Here is a 20,472-nt window from a genome sequence, read left to right as displayed (position 1 = left end):
CTTTTTTTATAAATAAGATATTGGGTGTGATAGTTGTGCTGTCAGGGAGCGATACCTCAATTCCATCTTTTTCCAGCTTTTTGGTTGGGAAGGTTGCTATTTCAACAACAGGAGGCATTACAGACCTTGGTACTTTGATTGGATAGAAGTACAGAGGCAGGGGTCAGTGGAGCAGGGAAACAAGGTGATAGACACTTGAGCTTTTGCCTCTATCTCTCTCCCTCTGTAGGCTTTTAGCAGAGCCCATCGAATTGGTCAGAATAAGAAAGTGATGATCTACCGTTTTGTGACCCGAGCTTCAGTGGAGGAGCGCATCACACAGGTGGCGAAGAAGAAAATGATGCTTACACATCTTGTAGTAAGGCCTGGCCTGGGATCTAAGACTGGCTCCATGTCCAAGCAGGAGCTTGATGATATCCTCAAGTTTGGCACTGAGGAATTATTCAAAGATGAAGCCACTGATGGAGGTAAAGATTTGGTTAGGTCTTTATTGGTATATTGAACTAGAGAGTATGGGACCTGGAGTGATAGATCTTCTAGGGGAAAGTAACTTAAATTCTTTGACTCATTCTATTCTACCAAATACCTCTTGGTGTGCTGTTTTATGTGGGATACTGTTTTCTCATAGGAGGAGACAACAAGGAAGGAGAAGACAGTAGTGTTATTCACTATGATGACAAGGCCATAGAGCGACTGCTGGATCGAAATCAGGATGAAACGGAAGACACAGAACTTCAAGGCATGAATGAATATTTGAGTTCCTTCAAAGTGGCCCAGTATGTAGTACGGGAAGAAGAAATGGGGGTAAGTGACAATAGAGAAACCCTGCGACCCAGCAGTCAGGACTAGGGTGGTATTTAGAATAGGAAGAATACATTCTGTAGGTATACATTTCTCTACCCATTTTTAAATTCAGTAGGTCTAAATTGGCCTTTGTACTAAGAGACTTTTGGTGGCTCTTGCCAGTATTCTTAATTTTGTATCTTTTTCTATTTTCTTTTTAATCCTTTTGTTTCTGAAGGATTACTCCATTGCCTCATTGTGGTATGGAAATTTTCAAATATTAAGCTAGAGGAAATAAACATTATGAGCTTTTATCATATTGGAAAGACTTGAAACTTAGTCAAGTTTTTTCAATGGATGCCCTCAGTTTGCAGGAACTCAATTGTAAGGAGGCAAGACACTTTTTGATGAATTCTTTGGCCAAGAGAATAGTAGAAAGTGAACCTAAGCCCTAGGCTTGGTTTTAATCCTACTTTTAAGTCACAGTAGCATCATGGTAGGGAATGGAGCAAATGGATACTATGGGGAGGATGGCAAAAAATGTGTTGAAAACATGGTTTAAAGTAAGAACTCCCCCCAAAAGACAAAAGACCAAAGAATTGTAGTTACAAAAATCTTATGCTTCTGTGTCATGCATATTGTCTGTCCTCCACTAGAGAGTCTATATGCTAGTTACAGCTGGGATCAAATTATATCACTAAAAAAAAGACTTATTATATACTGATAGAAAGAAACTGGTTACTGATGTAGTGATGTAGTGATTTGTAACAAGTATAAAAATTCTAATTGAGAACATAAGACATTGCAATTGAAATACTTCAAAATTGCTGTTGATTATGAATGACAGTGTAGGGATAAAAGAATAGACATTGATTCAGACTTTTTAGTATTTCTTGAGGACACCTAAAGAGGATAGAATTTGGCCTTAGGCAGCAAATACTTGATCGGTTTGCTAAAGAAGAAAAATGGAAAAGATCTGTCAAGATATTTTCTATAACCCAATGGAACATGACATTTGAATTTTAATCCCACAGTTCTTGTTCTATAGTGGGAAGAAATAAAAATGGGAGAAATAACAAAGATAGGAAAAGTGTCTGGAAGAGACTAAGGCATCCGCTAAGGATGATTGCTTCTTAAAATATTTGAGAGAAGAATACAAAACCTGAGTTAGGAAGGACTTTATAAATTACTAGTCTACTTCATACCTGAACAAGAATCCCTGCTATAGTACACCCAACAATTGACCAGTCTTTGATAGGAGATCTCCAATAACTTTTGGAGAGAGTACATATGTACTTTTGGATAGCTCAAATTGCCAAGAGGTTTTTTCCTTACATCTTCCTTCCTGTATCTTCCATCCATATCTTCATTCTAAGGCCAAGCAGAAAAGTCTGTACTTGAATTAAACTGTTGCATGTTCTTAGTCTTATCTTCAGATTAAATATCGTTGTTTGTGTAGAGAAGTAGCATTGTAGAGCAGATAAGAGTGCTGGATTTGATGTTGGGAAGACCTGAATGCACATTTAGCCTCTCATACTTTTTGTGTGACCCTGAGAAAATAAATTAATAACCTTATTTTCTCATCTGTCAGATGAGAGGCTTATACTTGTCTAAGGTCCCTTTTAGTATTATGTCTATGATTTTATGTGGCATTTTCTTGAGGTCCTTAATTACTGATTGTCTTATTTATACTTTCCAGTTTACTAGTATTCTTTAGAAAATATGGACTGAAAAATGAACATAATACTCCAAAAGTAGTTTGACAAAGAGAATTTGGTGAGACTATACTTAGTGTACTGTACTTCTCTTAATGCAACACGTTACCATTAACTTTCTTAGTTGCCATATCACATTGTTGATATTTCTCAGGTTTGCTACCTAAGTGGCCCTTTTTCTTTTCTTTCTTATTTTTTGTTTTCTTACATCATCCCCAAAAGAGTAGCTTCTGCCCCTCCTAATGAGATGTCCATTAAAATGAAGAGGGAGGGAAAAGTCACAACTGATCGAAACATTGAGCCAAGTCTAAAAACATGTTCAATGTGTATAGTATTTGTGACTCCCTCCAACTTTATGAAGGGCCCCTAGTCTTTTTCAAATGAACTGCTGTAATACCATGCATTTACCACATTGTAGTTTAGAAAGATGATTTTTTTTGAACCACTATTCACACTTTGCATTTGTCATCTTTAATAGATCAGCCCACTGTTAAAGTTAGTCTAAAATCTTTTTGAATTTTTAGTTGTTGCTCCTTGTATGTGTTATCTGTTGATCTGGTAAGCATACCTTCTAGCTATACCTGTATTTATTTTAAAATGTTAGGCAATACAAGATCAAATATAAATTCTAGATATTGCCTTCCTGTGGACTACTTTTGGGGGTTTAGCCATTCAGCCAGTTCTGAATCTATTTTTACTATTGTTTATACTCTATCTCTCCATTTCCTCCTTTTATCCCCCCTAAAAAAAAGAATGAAACTTTGCTAAAACCTAGGCAAACTATTTACAACATTTCTTTAATCTAACAGGTTAATAACCATGTCACAGAGGGAATATAACTAGTCTGGCATGACTTGTTCCTAACGAAGCTAGTCCAGTCTTGTTTGCTGCTTTTTTTTTTTTTTTCTAAAGATATTCCCACCATCTTTTTCATAGCTAAAATTTTGCCAGGAATTGAGCCTATTGGCCTATAGTTTGCAGTGATATTTTGCTTTTCTCCTGTTCTCAGTGATCTTTCAAAGAACATTAACAGTGGTTCAGCAATCATGTTTACTAGTTCTATTCAGTGCCCTGGAATGCAGTGTACCTGGGACTTGAACTCATCAAAGTAGCTAGATGCTGTCTTCTTATCTCCTAAATTATCTCGAGTATCCCTTCTCCATTAGTCACTTTTGTTCTCCATTAGTCACTTTTATTCTTTATTTTGTATTCCAATGATTATTCAGCTTGTCAAAGGGAAAATAGAAGCATGTTAGGGATAGAGCAACTCCGCCTTCTTTCTGTTGTCTCTTTACTGTCTGATCCACCCTCATCAGCAACTCTGATGATTCTTTTTCTCTTACGGTATACTTAAAAGACTCCTCCCCCTCCAATCCCCTCACTCCCCCTCCTTCCCCCACTTTGCTTTTCTTAAGATCTTTTCCTCAATTCTGTACCTTGGAACTTCTGACATTTTTTTCTTTTACAGTACTGTGCCACACTTTTGTATTCATCCTCTTTTTACCTACTCTTGTTTTCATGTTCTTTATGTCTTCAGAAATCTAAGATGGTTGACGACTTTCTTATTCATCCACATTGATCTCTTTTGATAGTTCTGCAGTTTTCTCTTCATAGGTCTTGTTTCTCTATCTCTAAAAATTATTATTTTTTTTTAATATGTTTCCCCCAGAACTTTCCCTTTTTTGGACTGATAACTAGAAAGTGGAAAAGTATGCACTTTGTTTCTAGTCACTTATTGCTACAAAGAATTACTACATTGACTATTTGGGTATATGCAAAATCTTTTCTTCCTATAGAATTTTAGTCTATGGGAAATAATTATCCTTTCTCTGAAGCTTCTGGAATCTTCCCTTTCAAATCTAGAGTGTGTTTCAGACTATTCCTGGCTTTCCTCTGCTAATTACATTCTGAGATGGAATAATCTTTTCTGTCAAAAATTCCTATCAATTTTTTTTAATTGCATCTAAAAACTGCTGTGTCTGCCTTTTTCTTCCCCCAATCATTTTCAGATTGCTTCTCTGCCTTTTAAAAAGAAAACAAGCAAAACAGAACAAAAAAATCTTAACCTTGTCTTACAGAATATATAGCATTTCATTTACTTAATCTCCAGTCTACTAAGAGGCTACTAAGATCACCTGTTCTCTGGGTTCCTGTGATTTCTATTCAAGCAAGTGATTCTTCCTTATTAGTGAAAATAGAATTTTCCCTTGTTGGTTGCCTCAGCTTTTGAAGAATAAAATTATCAAGGCAAGGCAAGATATTATTAACTACTTGGCCATTGGCAGAAAAAGTTATAGCAGATATCTAGGTAAATACAGTTCTTGCCTTTTAGAACTGTCAGATATTCGCTCCAGTTATTTATGAACTAATACCTTATTCTGTAGAGGTGGTGTGTTGTATACTCTGATGACAGTTTCTTTTCTATTGGTACCCATTTGATACTTTTAAAAATCTGTAAGTATACTTAGTGATTTCTTTTTTTTTTTTTATTGTTACTAATTTTTATTTTATTTTTTTCAAATAACAAATCTATTTTGATTCTCCCTTTCATGTGCCATTGCAAAAATAAAACCTTTGTAACAAATATGCCTTGTCAAAATAAATCTCCACATTGTCTATACCCAAGAAATGTCTCATTTTATACTCTGAATACATCAAGATCTTCATTATGAAACATATTTTATTATTTGTCCTTTGAAATCCTGATTTCATTGAAGTATTCAGAATTCTTAGGGTTTTCAAAGTTGTTTTATTTTTACAGTATTCTTGTTTATTGTATAAATCGTTCTCCTGATTCTACTCACTTCATTCTGCATTAGTTCATACAGATTCACAGGTTTCATTATATCTTCTTATGCTACAATAGTATTCCATTACATTCATAACACAACTTGTTCAACTGTTCCCCATTCAAAGGACATCCTCTTAGTTTCTGGTTGTTTGCCATAGTAGCTTATATATATATATATGTATATGTATATGTATGTATTTTTGCATGTTGGGTTCTTTTCCTCTCAAGGTTTTAGGATGCTATAGTATATATACTTTTGTGATGGTAGTGCAGAAGTGGGCATTGAGGAGGACAGCAAAAAAAACTGGGAAAATCCATCTGTAATAGTAAAAAGCAACAAGGTCAAAGATCCATAGACAACATACTACTCCTACTATATATCATTAATACTTTGTCTGGAGTTGTTGTTTTCTTAAGGGGATTTGTGGCAAAGAAGTTTTTTTTGCCTTTTTTTTTAAAACACATCCCTAACATGCTTCTATTTTCCCTTTGACAAGCTGAATAATCATTGGAATACAAAATAAAAAGTATTTAACACAATACTTTTCTTCTACCTCTTTAAGCACCTCTCTTTTAACAAAGAAAAACAGTTAAGCAAAACCAACTGACAATAACTCCATCTGTCAGCATATTCTGGTCACAGTATCATTCTTGCTTCCAATCTGCAGGGTTTGTTTTTGTTTTTTTTTCCCAATCTGCCCTCAGTTGTGATGAACATTGCATTTCATCTAAGTTTATCTTTTAATGTTTACATTATTGTAGTCATAGTATATACTGTCTTTGCTCTTTTTGCTTTTTGCTTTACTTCATTTCACACAGGTTTGCCTATTCTCTGAATATTTCTTTATCATTTCTAAAAGCATAATAACATTACATTGTATTCTCATTCATTCATTGCCCACTTTGAATGGGTGTCCATTTTGTTTCTCATTTTTTCCTACCACAAAGAGCTCTGGGTTGAATTTTTTGGGGGGATGTACAATGATCCTTTTTTTCCTGACATTAATCTTCTTGGAGGATATATGCTTAGTAGGGCCATTACTGGATCAAAAGTTGTAAATATTTTACTGATTCTTGGCATAATTATAAATTGTTTTTCTGAATGGTTTTATCAATTCATGTTTCTGTCAACAGTTTATTAGTATGTCTGACTTCCTTATTGGCTTTGTTCTTTAATCATTTTTGCCAATTTGGTAGATGGGAGCAAAAACTCAGAAATTTTTTAAAATGTGAATTTCTCTTGTTAATGTGAGTTTTTTTTTTTAAGATGATTGGTTGCATTTTTTCTTTTGAAAATTTTTTGTTTATATTTTTTGGGCTTCTGTTGTTTTTCATCCAAATATTATCCATAGTATGTTTTCCCTATTGAGACCCTAGTTTTCTTTATAGGGATTATATCTTAACACGTAATACGATTCCATCATTTTCCTATCCTTTTAAGGTGGATTGGGCTGTCTTAAGAGGTAGTAATTTAAATTCCTGCTTACAGATATTATCTAGTGGAACCTTCGATGCTTGTTAGTGAGGTATATGGTTCTTTTCCAGGAATGAATTGAACCTAAGTGGTTATGAAGTCTTGAAATTAGGAGAGTTTGTGTTGAATCAGGCATATCCTTTCAGAATCATACTGCATTCATGGATCTCATCTAACCAAGTTTCTTAAGATAATGAGATCAAATTAGTCTTTTTGTGTTGGGATATCTGATTTACCTTGTTGGTTACCCTTACTTTAGACATTTTTGTAAAGACATCTGAAGCCCTGGGTTTTAGTTACAGGTTCCTTTGTTAGATTTCTACATACTGTGAATTTCTGGGTTGTGTCTACTGCTATTTTTTTTCTTCCTACATTGTAGCTATTCTGTGGTATCTAGCTTAGTGTACATTAACAATTTTTCCTTTCCTTTACCAAATTCTTGTATATGTGGGTGGAGAGGGAATCATGGACCTCATTGCTGAAAAAATACAATTAAAAAAGCATTAGGTATTACCTATCTACCTATATTTATTACTCTCTTTACAAGAATAGTTTAATGTGTAGGACAGCTTGCCATCTAGGAGAGGGGGAGGGGGGAAGGAGGGAGGGGAAAAGTCAGAACAGAAGTAAGTGCAAGGGATAATGTTGTAAAAAATTACCCAGGCATGGATTCTGTCAATAAAAAAAATTATAATTATTAAAAAAAAAAAGAAACCAAGAATAGTTTATAAACTTATCTGAACCATCCTACATAAGTCATTCATGAATAGAATATTTCCAAATATTCTATAGTAGACCATATCTTTATAGTTGTACAGTCATTTGAAAAGTATAGAAGTATGTAAGAGCATCACAGTATTATTATTTCTTGATTATTAAGAATGATTTGATAGAGTAAAATATCAAGGTGAAAATTTTCCTCCCAAAAGCATCTCTGATGGATGATAAAATCACATAAGAGCTCTTGAAAATGGTAATGACAATTTTATTTGACTTTCTGCTTATTACAAATAAATAGGACAGAAATATAGGTACTTAATAAATGATTTCCATAATCATGGAAGGTGTCTAGTAAGGAGTCCAGATGGAAAAGGTAGTATTCGTTAGTTATGTGGCAATTGCCTCAATGTCCCTAGAGCACTCTGCCCAGGAACAGTGCATAATCTCTTAAATGAGAGTCATAGTAACTCAGATTTGGTTTAATTACCTGTATAAGGAACCAGATGGACAAAAGGAATCCGTTGTGTAGGTGTGAACAATTGGATGGAAAGTCTACAGAACGTATAGCATATATATATTACACAAATATTGTGGATATACAATGAACTTTGTCCACAATTGAATATTGAAAGAGAGAAGGCTAGGTTGCACTTAAGAAATTGCATTCTTTTTGCATTCTATGCTTTTTGAAATAAAGGTCTATATTTAAAACAGTTTTATGGTGGTATATGGTTGTCAAGTTATGGAAAACCAAAAGCTCCAAAGAATTCAAATTTTAGATAGGACAGTGGTAGAAGTCTGCATGAAATATATTATCAAAGAATTGCTAGAACAATCATAAGCAGTAGCATGCAGAGGATATCACATAGAAGATATATTTCTAGGAGGTAGACGAGCTATGTAGTGATGGGGAGGTGTGACTGTTGGACTTTAAGCTCAAGTAATATTTATGTATATCACAAGATTTGGTGGAAGAACAAAACTTCTGTGGAAGATTTATAGGAAAGGAACAAATTTCATAGTATGAACAGGCATTAGTAGGTTGCAATCTAGTCTGCTAAAGGTAACATGCACATTAATGAATCTGCTCTTGTTGAAGTGTACATTATGGAAGTACTTGAAGATCATGTTACTATGTGACTGAGGCATAAAAGCTCTGTTAGATACTTTTATGTTTACATATATGTAAAGAATTACAAAAATATTTGATAATTGCTGGTATTGGGAAATCTAAAAGAAGGGATTACTGGTCACTAGTGTGTGAAAAATAATGAATTTTAAAAAAACTTGTAGGGGAGCAAACATTTGGATATTGTAATAAGTATTTTGTAAGGACTTTGAATTTAATAAAATCCCATAGATGGCAAAGGCTTGTGGCCTTTTTATTTCAATAAGTATTAATTAAAGTATTTCAAACCACATTTATTAAACTGCCTATTTTGTGCTAGGCATCAATTTTTGCTTGAGTTTCTTTGAAAACCTTGAAGTCCAAACAGATATGGTGTATAATTATTCTGAAAGTTTGTAAACATTTTACACGTCTGAGTGGCATAGGAACTTTGAGAACCTGTGTAGAAAGACCTCTCCCCTCCCTCCCCCTTCCCTTCCCTACTGAGTTTTGATTACATCTGTCTCAGGAGGAAGAAGAAGTAGAAAGAGAGATCATCAAGCAGGAAGAAAGTGTGGATCCTGACTACTGGGAGAAGCTGCTGCGACACCATTATGAGCAGCAGCAAGAGGATCTGGCCCGAAACCTAGGCAAAGGGAAGCGAATTCGTAAGCAGGTCAACTACAACGATGGCTCCCAGGAGGATCGAGGTGTGTCTGGCCGGCCCCATCCCCTGCCCTTGGGCCGCTCCCCTAGGGCCGTGGGCCCCGCTCATCTGCCCTCTCTCCCTCCAGATTGGCAGGATGACCAGTCAGACAATCAGTCCGACTACTCAGTGGCCTCAGAGGAAGGCGATGAGGACTTTGATGAGCGTTCAGAAGGTGAGAGTGATGTTTCTGGAGATTTAGGGTATCAAGAATAACTAATGCCCCTTTCATTATCATTCACCCATGCACTTTCCTTATACTTCGTTCTGTTTCCTTTTAGCTCCCAGACGGCCTAGCCGCAAGGGCCTGCGAAATGATAAGGACAAACCATTGCCCCCATTGTTGGCTCGTGTTGGTGGAAACATTGAGGTAAGCAATGGGAAGCCCCATCCTCCTATGAGAAAAGGTAGATTCAGAAAAGGTCTGTGTCTGATGTCCATTGTAGGAGGGAACCTGCTTTCTTCCTCACCTAGGTACCTTCTTCTTCAGGTACTTGGCTTCAATGCCCGCCAGCGGAAGGCTTTCCTCAATGCCATTATGCGTTACGGGATGCCTCCTCAGGATGCCTTTACTACCCAATGGCTTGTGCGGGACCTGAGGGGCAAGTCAGAGAAAGAGTTCAAGTGAGTGAAAGTTTGGAGAGAAGTGTTGGTCAGGGCAGGGTTATGTCTTGCTGAGTGCTTCTACGATGGAATTCTCTTGGGATAGGGAATTCTGCTTAGTGTGTCCATAACCATTGTGAAGCACAACAGTTGTTGATAGAAAATCATTAAGCTAAGTTCGCTGCCAGAGTTAGAGCATGAATTGTTATGTAGAGTTCTGCCTATTAGGGAGTAATACATAACTTTATTGGAAGTTAGTGCTAAGTGTTGGGTGATTTGTTCTGCAGAATGTCAGTTTGCCTATATAACAGTCTGTTCTACCTTTTTACCTAGGGCATATGTGTCTCTCTTTATGCGTCACCTTTGTGAGCCAGGAGCAGATGGGGCTGAGACCTTTGCTGATGGTGTACCCCGTGAGGGCTTATCCCGGCAGCATGTTCTTACTCGAATTGGTGTTATGTCACTTATCCGAAAAAAGGTGTGATCCCAACCACTTGATTATGATTGAATGAAAGTATGAATGAATGAAAAGGGATATATTACATACTTGCTTTGAATTAAGTACTAGGGACATTAATAAAAAAAAAATGGCTCTTATACTCAAGGAGCTTATAATCCAACAGTAAGTAATTAAGTTTACATTAAGGAAAATTAATAAAATAATATATATATATTTAATAATAATATATATACAATATAAATAAATATATAGAAGTAATAAAATAATTTTAAAAATAAGGAAACCTAATACACTTATTAGTGAATAGGAAAGGGAGTTTGGGTTTGGGAGATCACAAGTATGGCGAATGTCTGATTGCTGGCAATCTGATTGCCACACCCTTTCCCAGAACAATGGTAATCTTATCAAATAGAGCAAGAAGTGAAATGAGAGTGAGGGATTGTATTTGCTGTGGCATTGCATGAAGTTAACATGATGGGACTGTTCTCAAAATGAACTCCCCTCAAGTAGGATATTATGGACTGAGGGCAGAAACCAGTATAGTAATGGTACTTAACAGTGGAAGAAGCATGGTCTATATTGGGACTAGAGAAGGACAGATATCCCCCAAACTATTATGAGTTTGGGAAGGATGTGAAGGATAACCAGAAAGAAAATGGTAGGTCCTATGGAAAAGAACTCTCATTGCTTGAGGCAAAATTTTACTCTCTTTTCCTAAATGGTATAGGTTCAGGAATTTGAGCATGTCAATGGGCGCTGGAGCATGCCTGAGCTGGCTGAGGTAGAAGAGAACAAGAAGATGTCACAGCCAGGATCACCTTCACCTAAAACTCCTACACCTTCCACTCCAGGAGACACACAACCTAACACTCCTGCACCTGTGCCACCCCCTGGTAAGTCTGGCTTTTTTCTTTTCCCTTCTCCCGTTCCAGTCCATGCCTATTATTCCTTTCCTGCTTGCCACTGTGGCAGGAAGGCCAGAGGTAGGACTAAGAGCAAATCATCCTCTCAGATTAGGAGGGCTGCCCTGAGATGGGGCTGACTCTTAAAGGCACAAGAGGACACTTTTATTTGCCTAATATATATTGTTGAGTATCAGTTTTATGGAGCATTTCACATGTGATATAATAGGGTTTTTAATCTCTAATAAGAATCCACATTTTAAAATTTTACCCTATTTTGACCACTTAAATTAAAAAAAAAAAAAACCAATTTCTCAATCAGATGTAATGATGCATGCTTTGTTTATTGGAAGGCTGAGACTGGTGGGTCTCTTGATTGGGAGTTTTGAGCTTCACTAGGGCTAAAGTGCACTGAATGTAAACTGAAAAAGTTGGCAACCTAGGGAGTAGGAGGACTTCTAGGTTGCCTAAGGGTTGAATGGAAAGAGATCAAAGCTTTCATGCTGATCATTAGTGAGTTTGGGGGCTGTAAGAGAAAACTGCAGTTCCAGCTTGGGTGAGAGAAAGTATTTCTCTCCTTCTGCCTTCCTATCCCCTCCCCTGCAAAAAAGTACCAAACACACACAAATTTGTTTTCTAAGACAAAATGTCTTTTGTATCACAGGAGCTATACCCAATATAATCCAGTCTTCTACAGGCCATGGTCAGTGTGATTTCATGTACAGGAAAAAGTTAGTTAATAAGGAATGTTGGTTACCTTTGGGTAACCTTTTTGCCAAGTTTAGGGCCCTATTCCCACTTTTTTTTCCCCTAGATGATGGGGTGAAAGCAGAGGAGAATAATAACAAAGAAGAAGAGAATACAGAAGGAGAGAAAGAGGTGAAACCTGCAGCTCCCGAGGCTTCTGTGGAGGTAAGAATTGTGGTGGTAATGGCTAGGAAATTTGTTAATGATGTTGGTCCTAGAGAAAATGAACTTAAATCCTCACTTCCTTTGGTGCTACCTATCCTACTGTTTATTTTTTTTATTCCCCCTTCCTCCAAAGGCTACACAGCCCTCTGCATCTAACCCAGAAGAGGAAAAAGTTCTGGCTGAGCCTCTGGAAGGAGAAGAGAAGGTGGATAAGCCAGAAGTCAAAGAGAAGACAGAGGAGACCATGGAGACAGAAACCAAAGGTATCAGGATTTCTGATCATGGATTCCCCCCATGTAGGTTTTGGCTTTCAGCTAGATCATAGCATTAGAGAGATCTTGAGTTTAGGGGAATATTATTTTTAAAGAGCATAGGACAAGCTAAATTTTAAAAAGGGTGGGTAAGAGGAGTTTAGAAAATTTTCTTTAGCTTTCTATCTTTGTAACTTAATTGAAGAGGCTTAGTATTAGGATTATTCATTCTGTTTGGGTCATGAAAGAGTATCTGGTATGGGGAGGTATTATTTCTTTAGTTTATACTTTATTTCATTTATTTGCCAGGTGTTGCTGAAACGGAAAAGGTAGAGGAGAAAGCAGCAGTGGATCTGACCCCAATTGTGGTAGAAGACAAAGGTAGGTATCTAGAGAAGATAATTTAGACTAAGACTGTGACATCAGAAATTTAAATTTTAAGATATAGTCTTGTGTTTGCTTCAAGATCTTTGTCTCAGAGATTGCTCATAGATGTCTGTTAAAGTACTGATATGAAAAGAGGGTTTGAAGGACCTAGCTCAGGGTGACTGCATCCTCTATGTTGGAATCATAGGATAGAAGCTTATCCAGGGCTGATCTTTCTCCCAAATATATTCTTCAGAGGAGAAGAAAGAAGAAGAAGAGAAAAAAGAAGTGATGCTTCAGAATGGGGAGACTCCCAAGGACCTGGGTGATGAGAAGCAGAAGAAGAACATCAAGCAGCGTTTTATGTTCAACATTGCAGATGGTGGCTTCACTGGTACAAATGATCATAGGAGTTTTAAGAGGGTTCTTTGACAAAGATCATTTGCTTTTTAGGTACTGGGGAGGGAAGAAAAGGTACTTTTTCCTAGGGTGATAGCATACAAAGTTTCTTATCCTTATATATAATTTTTTCTTTTAATATATTTCCCATTAAGGATATAATTTGGAGGGAGTATTGAATAGATAGAAATTCCCTGAAGGCCCAGGTCACCAGGGTTCTTTTGTTACCCTTTTTAAATTCCAGAGCTGCATTCCCTTTGGCAGAATGAGGAACGGGCAGCCACAGTCACAAAGAAGACCTATGAGATCTGGCATCGGCGGCATGACTACTGGCTGCTGGCTGGCATTATTAAGTATCCTTTGTATTTTTTTGTACTCCAGTTTATGGAAAGGTTCTCTTGGGAAAGGATAGGGAAGATTGAGCTCAAAGTGACTTGGGTTCTTGCTTTTCCTATTGTTTTTTGTTATTTGTCTTTTGTTTCCTGAACATCCTTTTCTTAGCCATGGCTATGCTCGGTGGCAGGACATTCAGAATGACCCGCGCTATGCCATTCTTAATGAACCCTTCAAAGGTGAAATGAATCGTGGTAACTTCTTGGAGATAAAAAACAAATTCCTGGCTAGAAGGTTTAAGGTGAGCAAGGAGAAGAGGAATGTAATCTTTGTTTTTTTTGTAGCGGTAATCAAAATTATGAAAATACTGGCTAAATATTTTTTGTTGGCCTGTGGAGTATAAGATTTTGGATCTGGAATTTTAGGGTTGGGGGTAGGTAACAAATGTAACATATATGGTTCTTTCAGACTTAATGGCTTATTTGGGAAGAGAGAAGAAGATAAGAAATGTTAAATAACTTAAGAATTTAATGATCAAATCCCAAGCAAATGGTTCATCATCATGAATTTGGGTATTTCAGTGGGAAATAAGCACTTACCTGGAGTGCAGGAAAGTTTTCATGGGAGAGATGAGAGCAATAATAAAAGTGATACAGTATAGTCAGAGTGCATAGAAACAACTGAATTCAGTATGAGACCTATTGTGTGTAAGGTTATGTGTGATGACCACACATTAGGAGTACAAATACTAACATAGAATTGTACGTGTCCTCAAGAAAATATTAAAAATTTGAAGAGAGAAAAGGGAAATTGGGAGGATTGAAGGAGGTTTCAAGTTGTATATGACAATATTAGCTGAGATTTGAAGAGGAAAATAAAGATTCCTGATGGTGATCATAGAGAAGTGTATTTCAGACATACAAAATATCTATAGTTAGGGAGGAGAAGAATGATTTAGCTAGAACTTAGAGAGAATGAAATGGGCTAATGTGAAATAAGGCAGGAAAGAGTCAATTGTAGAGAGCTTTAAATGCGAGTTTTTGGAAGTTTTATTTTATTTTTAAACTTTTAATGAAGCTTTTTATTTTCAAAACATATACAAGGATAATTTTTCACCATTGACCCTTATAAAACCTTATGTTCCAATTTTCTCCCCTCCCTCCTACCTCCTTTCCTAGATGGCAAGTAATCCAATAAATGTAAATCCAATATAGGCATATGTATTTATACAATTATCTTGCTGCCTGAGAAGAATCAGGTCAAAAAGGAAAAAAATGAGAAAGAAAATAAAATTCAAGCAAACAACAGCAAAAGAAATGAAAATGCTATATTGTGATCTCAGTTCCCACAGTCTTCTGGCTGTAGATAGTTAGGAGTTTTATTTTACATGCACTGGGAGCACTGAAGTAAGGAAGAATCCTGAAAGACTCGTAAGGTCATGAATCTGAATCTCCTAGAAGGATGGCATTATCTCTCAGAAATAGAAAAATTTTCCAGAGGCAAATTTGTCTTTCCCCAAGAGATGTGATTAATAATAATGGCAAATTAAGGTCTGATAGGCAATTGGTGATAGGGATTGGAGTTCAGAATAAAGATAGGTGCATCATTTTTGTAGACGGTAGCTTAACTAGAAAATGAAAATAAAATATTTTGTGGACAGCAGATAGTTCAGTCTGGCTCTAGAGCAAAATAATTTTTTAAAGGGCTAAAGACAAGGTCAGAAGGCCTGGGTTTTGAGCCAACTTTGAATAAAGGTCTTACTGTCCAATTTAGGAGTTTGTACTTCACTTAATAAGCAGCAGAGAGCCTCAGTGATTTTGAGTAGTGGAAAAGGACATGATTATAGAATGTTTTAGGGAGATTAATTCAGTAACAGTTTGTAAAATGGGTGATAGTAGAAATGAAAAAATTGCAGAGGACAATATTGGAGTAATTTAAGTATACCAAGAGATAAGGCCCTAGAATAGATTGGTAGTATTGGAAATGAAACAGACACAAGAGATGTAACCCAAAAAAAAGAATTGTCATAATTCAGTTACTGATTGGATGTTGTAGGTGCAGTAGAGAAAGGAGAAGAGGATTAAAAGGCCATTCTTGAGTCTCAGTCTGGGTTATCAGGAAAATGATAGTATCAGTAGCAGAAATAGGAAGGTCAGGAAAGGGCACTCATTTTGTAGAAAAGATTACAAGTGTGAAGTTGCAATGGCCAATTTTTATATAATTGGAAATGTCTGTTAGACATTTGGAAACAAGATTGGAATACAGGAGACATTCAGGACTGGAAATAGAATGTATTCTGTAGTCCAAAGATTGAATCTTGGAGGAGGGGGGACCCCCCTGGAGTGAAAAATTGGTAGGGAAATGAGAAGCTAACTCAGAAGATAAAAAGGGATAAATTAAAAAAAGATGCTTCTTGATTTTTTAATTCTGTAATAGGGAAAGCATTTAACTACTGTTCTCTTGGTAACTAGCTTCATATAGAAAAAAATGGACAAGAAGACCTTTAATATTAATTCTTCTATTAGACTAATTTTTTATATATATATATTTTAAACTAAACATTATTTAATGTAGAACATAATAGGTACGTTGTCCTTTTTACTAGTAGGATTCCTTGTCTTCTTATTGATTAGCTTTGTTTTTTAGAAGAAAGCATTTTCCCTTCTTGTTTTCATTTTTTTAAATAGCTTTTTATTTACAAGATATATGCATGGGTAATTTGGGTAATTTTTCAACATTAACCTTTGCAAAACCTTCTATTTCAACTTTTCCCCTCCTTCCCCCACTCCCTCCCCTAGGTGGCAGGTAGACCAATACATGTTAAATATGTTAAAGTATATGTAAAATACAATATATGTATACATAGCCATACAGTTATTTTGTCCGACTTAGATATAAGGTAAAAATAACCTGAGAAGGAAATAAAAAATGCAAGCGGACAAAAGCAGAGGGAGACGAAATGCTATGTTGTGGTTCACACTCATTTCCCATAGTTCTTTCTCTGGGTGTAGCTGGTTCTCTTCATTATTGAACAAATGGAAGTGATTTGATTCAGCTCATTGTTGAAGAGAACCATGTCCATCAGAATTGATCATCATATAGTATTGTTGAAATATATAATGATCTCTCCTGATCCTACTCTTTACACTCAGTGTCTGTTCATGTAATAGACTATAAGATTCTTGAGGGCAAGGGCTATGTCTTTTTTAATGATCTCCCCCAGTGCCTTTAAACACGTATATTTTTGAAGTTCAATAAATGGTTATTTTTCCATCTTTCCATTTCCTGTAAATAAACCATCTTTAAGAACCTGTAAAACTGTATATATGGTAAACAGAATATTTTATCCAGTTTTCCTCCCTCTTCTCTTCAATCTGACAAGCTCTTGGAACAAGCCTTGGTGATTGAGGAGCAACTGCGTCGAGCAGCTTACCTGAACATGTCAGAGGACCCTTCCCATCCTTCCATGGCCCTCAATACCCGTTTTGCTGAAGTGGAATGCCTGGCTGAGAGCCACCAGCACCTGTCTAAGGAGTCAATGGCAGGAAATAAACCAGCTAATGCTGTCCTGCACAAAGGTAGCCAGTGGCTCGCCTGCCTATTCTGCTTATTCTCTCTAGTTTCTAAAACTGTTTTCTGGATGTCTAAGGTGCTCTGCTAAGGCTTTATCATTTGCCTTTAGATAGCTGTACAGAGAATTCGAACCAATATATTTTTCATCAAAAAATGGTGTTAAACCCTTAGTATTTAGTGTCATTAAATTCTGCTTGAATGTCTGGAGAAGGATTAAACATTTTCTTTAAGATTTTTTTTCCTTGTTGTTGAGATATATTTACTTTTTTTTTTTTTTTTTTCAAATTTTTAGTAAGAGTAGCATGTTTTTCTCCCCTTAGAGAAAATTTTTCTGAAGAAGGAAAGTTTGGCAGAGAGGGTAAATGAAGGGAAGAAAAATGTTTCTGAAATGTAGTAGGAATTAGAAGAAAGCCCAGAGGAAGGAGAAAGAAGTTTAGAGTTTCATAAACTCAGAGGAGTTTGGAATAGTGCAAATGAAGCAAGAGAAAGTAGAATTAGGATAGCTTAATGGAATTTTGGAATTTGGGGTTGAATTCCCAGCTCTAATTCTTAGTTCTGAGCAAATCAGTACATCTCTATAAAAGGCCTTCATCTATAAAATGAGGGGAGTCTGACTAGATAACGTCTAAAGTGTCTTCTATTTCTGAATCTGAGTCTTTGAATTAAATATGTAGAATAAAGGTGATTCAGGGAGAATTTGGAAGACTACAGAGAAAGTAGATACTTGACTTTTCCATTTATTCCCCAGTAGCACAATGATGATCATTATTCACTGAGGTTAGAGGAGGAATAGGGGAAGCTACTTCCCTTGATAGAGCTTAGAGCTCAACCGCCTCCACTTACAGTCCCACGCTTATGCCTTTCTTCTTGTAGTTCTGAAACAACTGGAGGAATTGTTGAGTGACATGAAGGCTGATGTCACAAGGCTGCCAGCCACAATTGCCCGTATTCCCCCTGTGGCTGTGCGGCTACAGATGTCAGAGCGCAACATCCTCAGCCGGCTGGCAAACCGGGGCCCTGAACCCACCCCACAGCAGGTAGGCTTCTTTAAAGCCAACTTCCCAAATGGGGTGTGAAATGGAACTTGTAGTTTTCTTAGATTTTACCTGATGATTGAGTGATTAGGCCCCGTTACCTGCTCACTTTGGAAAGTAGTAGTGAACTAAGTATTGAATTTTCTCACTCTGTCTTTATATCTTTTACAGGTAGCCCAGCAGCAGTGAAGATGCAGGTTGATGATACCACCTTACCACTGAGCAGTGACCCTCCCCCCCCTTTGCCCCCAAGCTTATCCTCTGGGGACTTGAGTCCCTCTTCCTTCCACCCCTTCCTCATTTTATAAAGGAACTACTCCCCATGTCACTTGGGAAGGGGAGGAAGTGAGGGGCTGCATCGACCTTCCTGCCAGAGAGACATGCAGCAGTAGCGCCGGCGCCATCTGCAGGGAGAGGGCAGGCCAGTCCCTCTCCGGGTTCAAGGCCTCTTCCCCACTGTAACGTCTGTTACACATAAACTCTTGTGGGTTCTCACCAAGCTCGGAGAAAATGATCTGAAATTTCTTTTTATGTTTTTATTTTATTTTTTGTTTTCTTCTTTTTTGTTGGGGTTTCGGATGGGCCGGGCCCCTGGGCGAGACACAGCTACCTCCGTTGGCATCTTTTTAATACCAGGAACCGAGCGGCTCCAGCCACTGAGCGGCCAGAATGAAATAAAATGGGAAAAAAAAAAAGGAAAAAGGAAAAAGGAAAAAAAAAAAAGAAAAAGAACCAAAAGCATTAAAAAAAAACTTCATAAAAATTGAAAATAAAAGTTTCCTTGTATTTTAGCCTTGTTCTTGTGTTTGTTCCTATGCTCTAAGAATATTCCTTTGTGGCAATTTGTGGTGGTGGTGATGCTTGAATATCATATACATTTATAGTGCCTTAAATTATTCCTGACTATTCTATAAAATAGTGAAAAGTAATCACTTTAGAAGACAAGTGAGATGCCTAATGTCACAGCTTCTGGATTTTTTTTTTCCCCACCAAACTTAACTAGTTCCTATTAGACCTGCAGTGTTGAGATAACCTGCTTTGGGATGACGGGCCCTGCAGTGGGTTATGATGAAGGAATGAAAAGGAATAACAAGTGCTAAGTGTTGTTGATCCCTTCCTTACTATCCTCTCTAGAGAAACTAACTTGGAAAGAATAAAACTGGTTTTGGAGGCCACAGAATGTAGCATTTGATCCACATAATATAGACCAATCCATAATGAAACTGGCTTTCTGGACAAGATAGTTCTAAACTCTGCATTTTCTTTGCTTTTCTCCATGACTGTTTATCTCAGGTTGTCTTCCTGCTGCTTTCATGTTTCAGCTACCTCCCAGTCCCTCATCTTAGTGCCTTCCCTTTCACATTATCTCAGAATTTAGTTTGTGCATAGTCATTTGCATTGTTGTCTTCCCCATTAGAAAGCTTTTTAACCTGCTAAATTCAGCAATCATTTATTGTTTACCATGTGTCAGGCAACAGGGAAAATAACCTGCAGGTGACTACATCCCATGGTCTGTACTGTGTAAATGGGAAGTAATCTCAGAAGGAACTTTGCCGAAGGTGAGATTTGGGCCAAGTCTTTAAGGGTAAAGTTAGACTTGAGGCAAAGATGGGGAAGAAGAGGTGAAATAGAAACAGTATTCCCCAGGGAATTGGTGTGGGGAAGGTACAAGACTCAATGGGCTACATAGCTTTGGATTTAATTACCATCTCTGCTGATATTCTCAATTTTTATCCAGCTATGCCTTCTTGCTGATCTTCAGTTTTGCTTCTCTCACAGCCCTAGTAGGCATTCTGAACCGAATCAACATGTCCAAAATTGAACTTTCCCTTCCCCCTTACAAGTTACCCTGTTACCGCCAAGACCTCCCAGGCCCCCAAGTGTAGGAGTCCTCAATTCCTCTGACTCCTCCCATCGCCAGGATTAGTCTGTTTTTGCCATGCCAACATATATCCGAATCCCTTGTCTCCTGAGCTGGGCAGGCCTCTTCCCCTCACGTCTGGGTTATTACCATCCCTCCCGCACCTTGCCGTCAAATTGCAGCTTCCTCAAATTGACTGTGCGCCCCTATCTAGTCCATTGGCTTCCTATCACCTCCACAAATACTAAATCCTTTGACGTTCAAAGCCCCACATGATGCGCCCACTTCAGTCTTATCCCTTGCCCCAGCCTCAAGTACTCTTCCGGGATGATGTCCTTCTCCAGCTCCTGACCCGTCAGGCCCCGAACGCTCTCCCAAGACCCACTTAAAATCCCATTTTGAAAGTCTTCCGTGCTCCTCAGTGCTGAGCACCTCCCTCCCTCTGACTATCTTGACGGTATCCCATCTGCAGCCCGTTTTG

The 20,472-nt window shown here is 37.4% G+C and overlaps 1 protein-coding gene and 1 non-coding gene across 7 annotated transcripts in view; both read left to right on the top strand.

The window, feature by feature from the left end:
• The window catches only part of CHD4 (chromodomain helicase DNA binding protein 4), a 34,212-nt gene extending 15,291 nt beyond the window's left edge, over positions 1-18,921 (top strand). For 3 of the 6 annotated variants that reach the window (XM_051962882.1, XM_051962885.1, XM_051962880.1), the window contains exons 24-40: positions 230-467; positions 629-804; positions 9,121-9,301; positions 9,386-9,472; positions 9,579-9,667; positions 9,788-9,921; positions 10,234-10,378; positions 11,088-11,253; positions 12,077-12,174; positions 12,308-12,437; positions 12,735-12,806; positions 13,048-13,185; positions 13,435-13,543; positions 13,692-13,824; positions 16,906-17,104; positions 17,970-18,133; positions 18,302-18,921. In XM_051962882.1, coding sequence (XP_051818842.1) covers positions 230-467; positions 629-804; positions 9,121-9,301; positions 9,386-9,472; positions 9,579-9,667; positions 9,788-9,921; positions 10,234-10,378; positions 11,088-11,253; positions 12,077-12,174; positions 12,308-12,437; positions 12,735-12,806; positions 13,048-13,185; positions 13,435-13,543; positions 13,692-13,824; positions 16,906-17,104; positions 17,970-18,133; positions 18,302-18,319 — 2,277 coding nt within the window. In that variant the 3' untranslated portion in view covers positions 18,320-18,921. Of the gene's footprint in view, positions 1-229; positions 468-628; positions 805-9,120; positions 9,473-9,578; positions 9,668-9,787; positions 9,922-10,233; positions 10,379-11,087; positions 11,254-12,076; positions 12,175-12,307; positions 12,438-12,734; positions 12,807-13,047; positions 13,186-13,434; positions 13,544-13,691; positions 13,825-16,905; positions 17,105-17,969; positions 18,134-18,301 lie in introns of all 6 variants that reach the window. The other 3 variants (XM_051962884.1, XM_051962881.1, XM_051962879.1) reach the window with 2 other exon arrangements.
• On the top strand, positions 11,290-11,426 carry LOC127539513 (small Cajal body-specific RNA 11). The gene has a single exon (XR_007947948.1). It is a non-coding gene; the product is annotated as a small Cajal body-specific RNA 11 (non-coding RNA).
• Positions 18,922-20,472: the final 1,551 nt, after the last annotated feature.

The sequence above is a fragment of the Antechinus flavipes genome, chromosome 5 (assembly GCF_016432865.1).
Source record: "Antechinus flavipes isolate AdamAnt ecotype Samford, QLD, Australia chromosome 5, AdamAnt_v2, whole genome shotgun sequence".
Lineage (NCBI taxonomy): Eukaryota > Metazoa > Chordata > Mammalia > Dasyuromorphia > Dasyuridae > Antechinus > Antechinus flavipes.
Note: the sequence above shows the minus strand (reverse complement) of the source record. Positions and strands in the feature narration are given on the sequence as shown.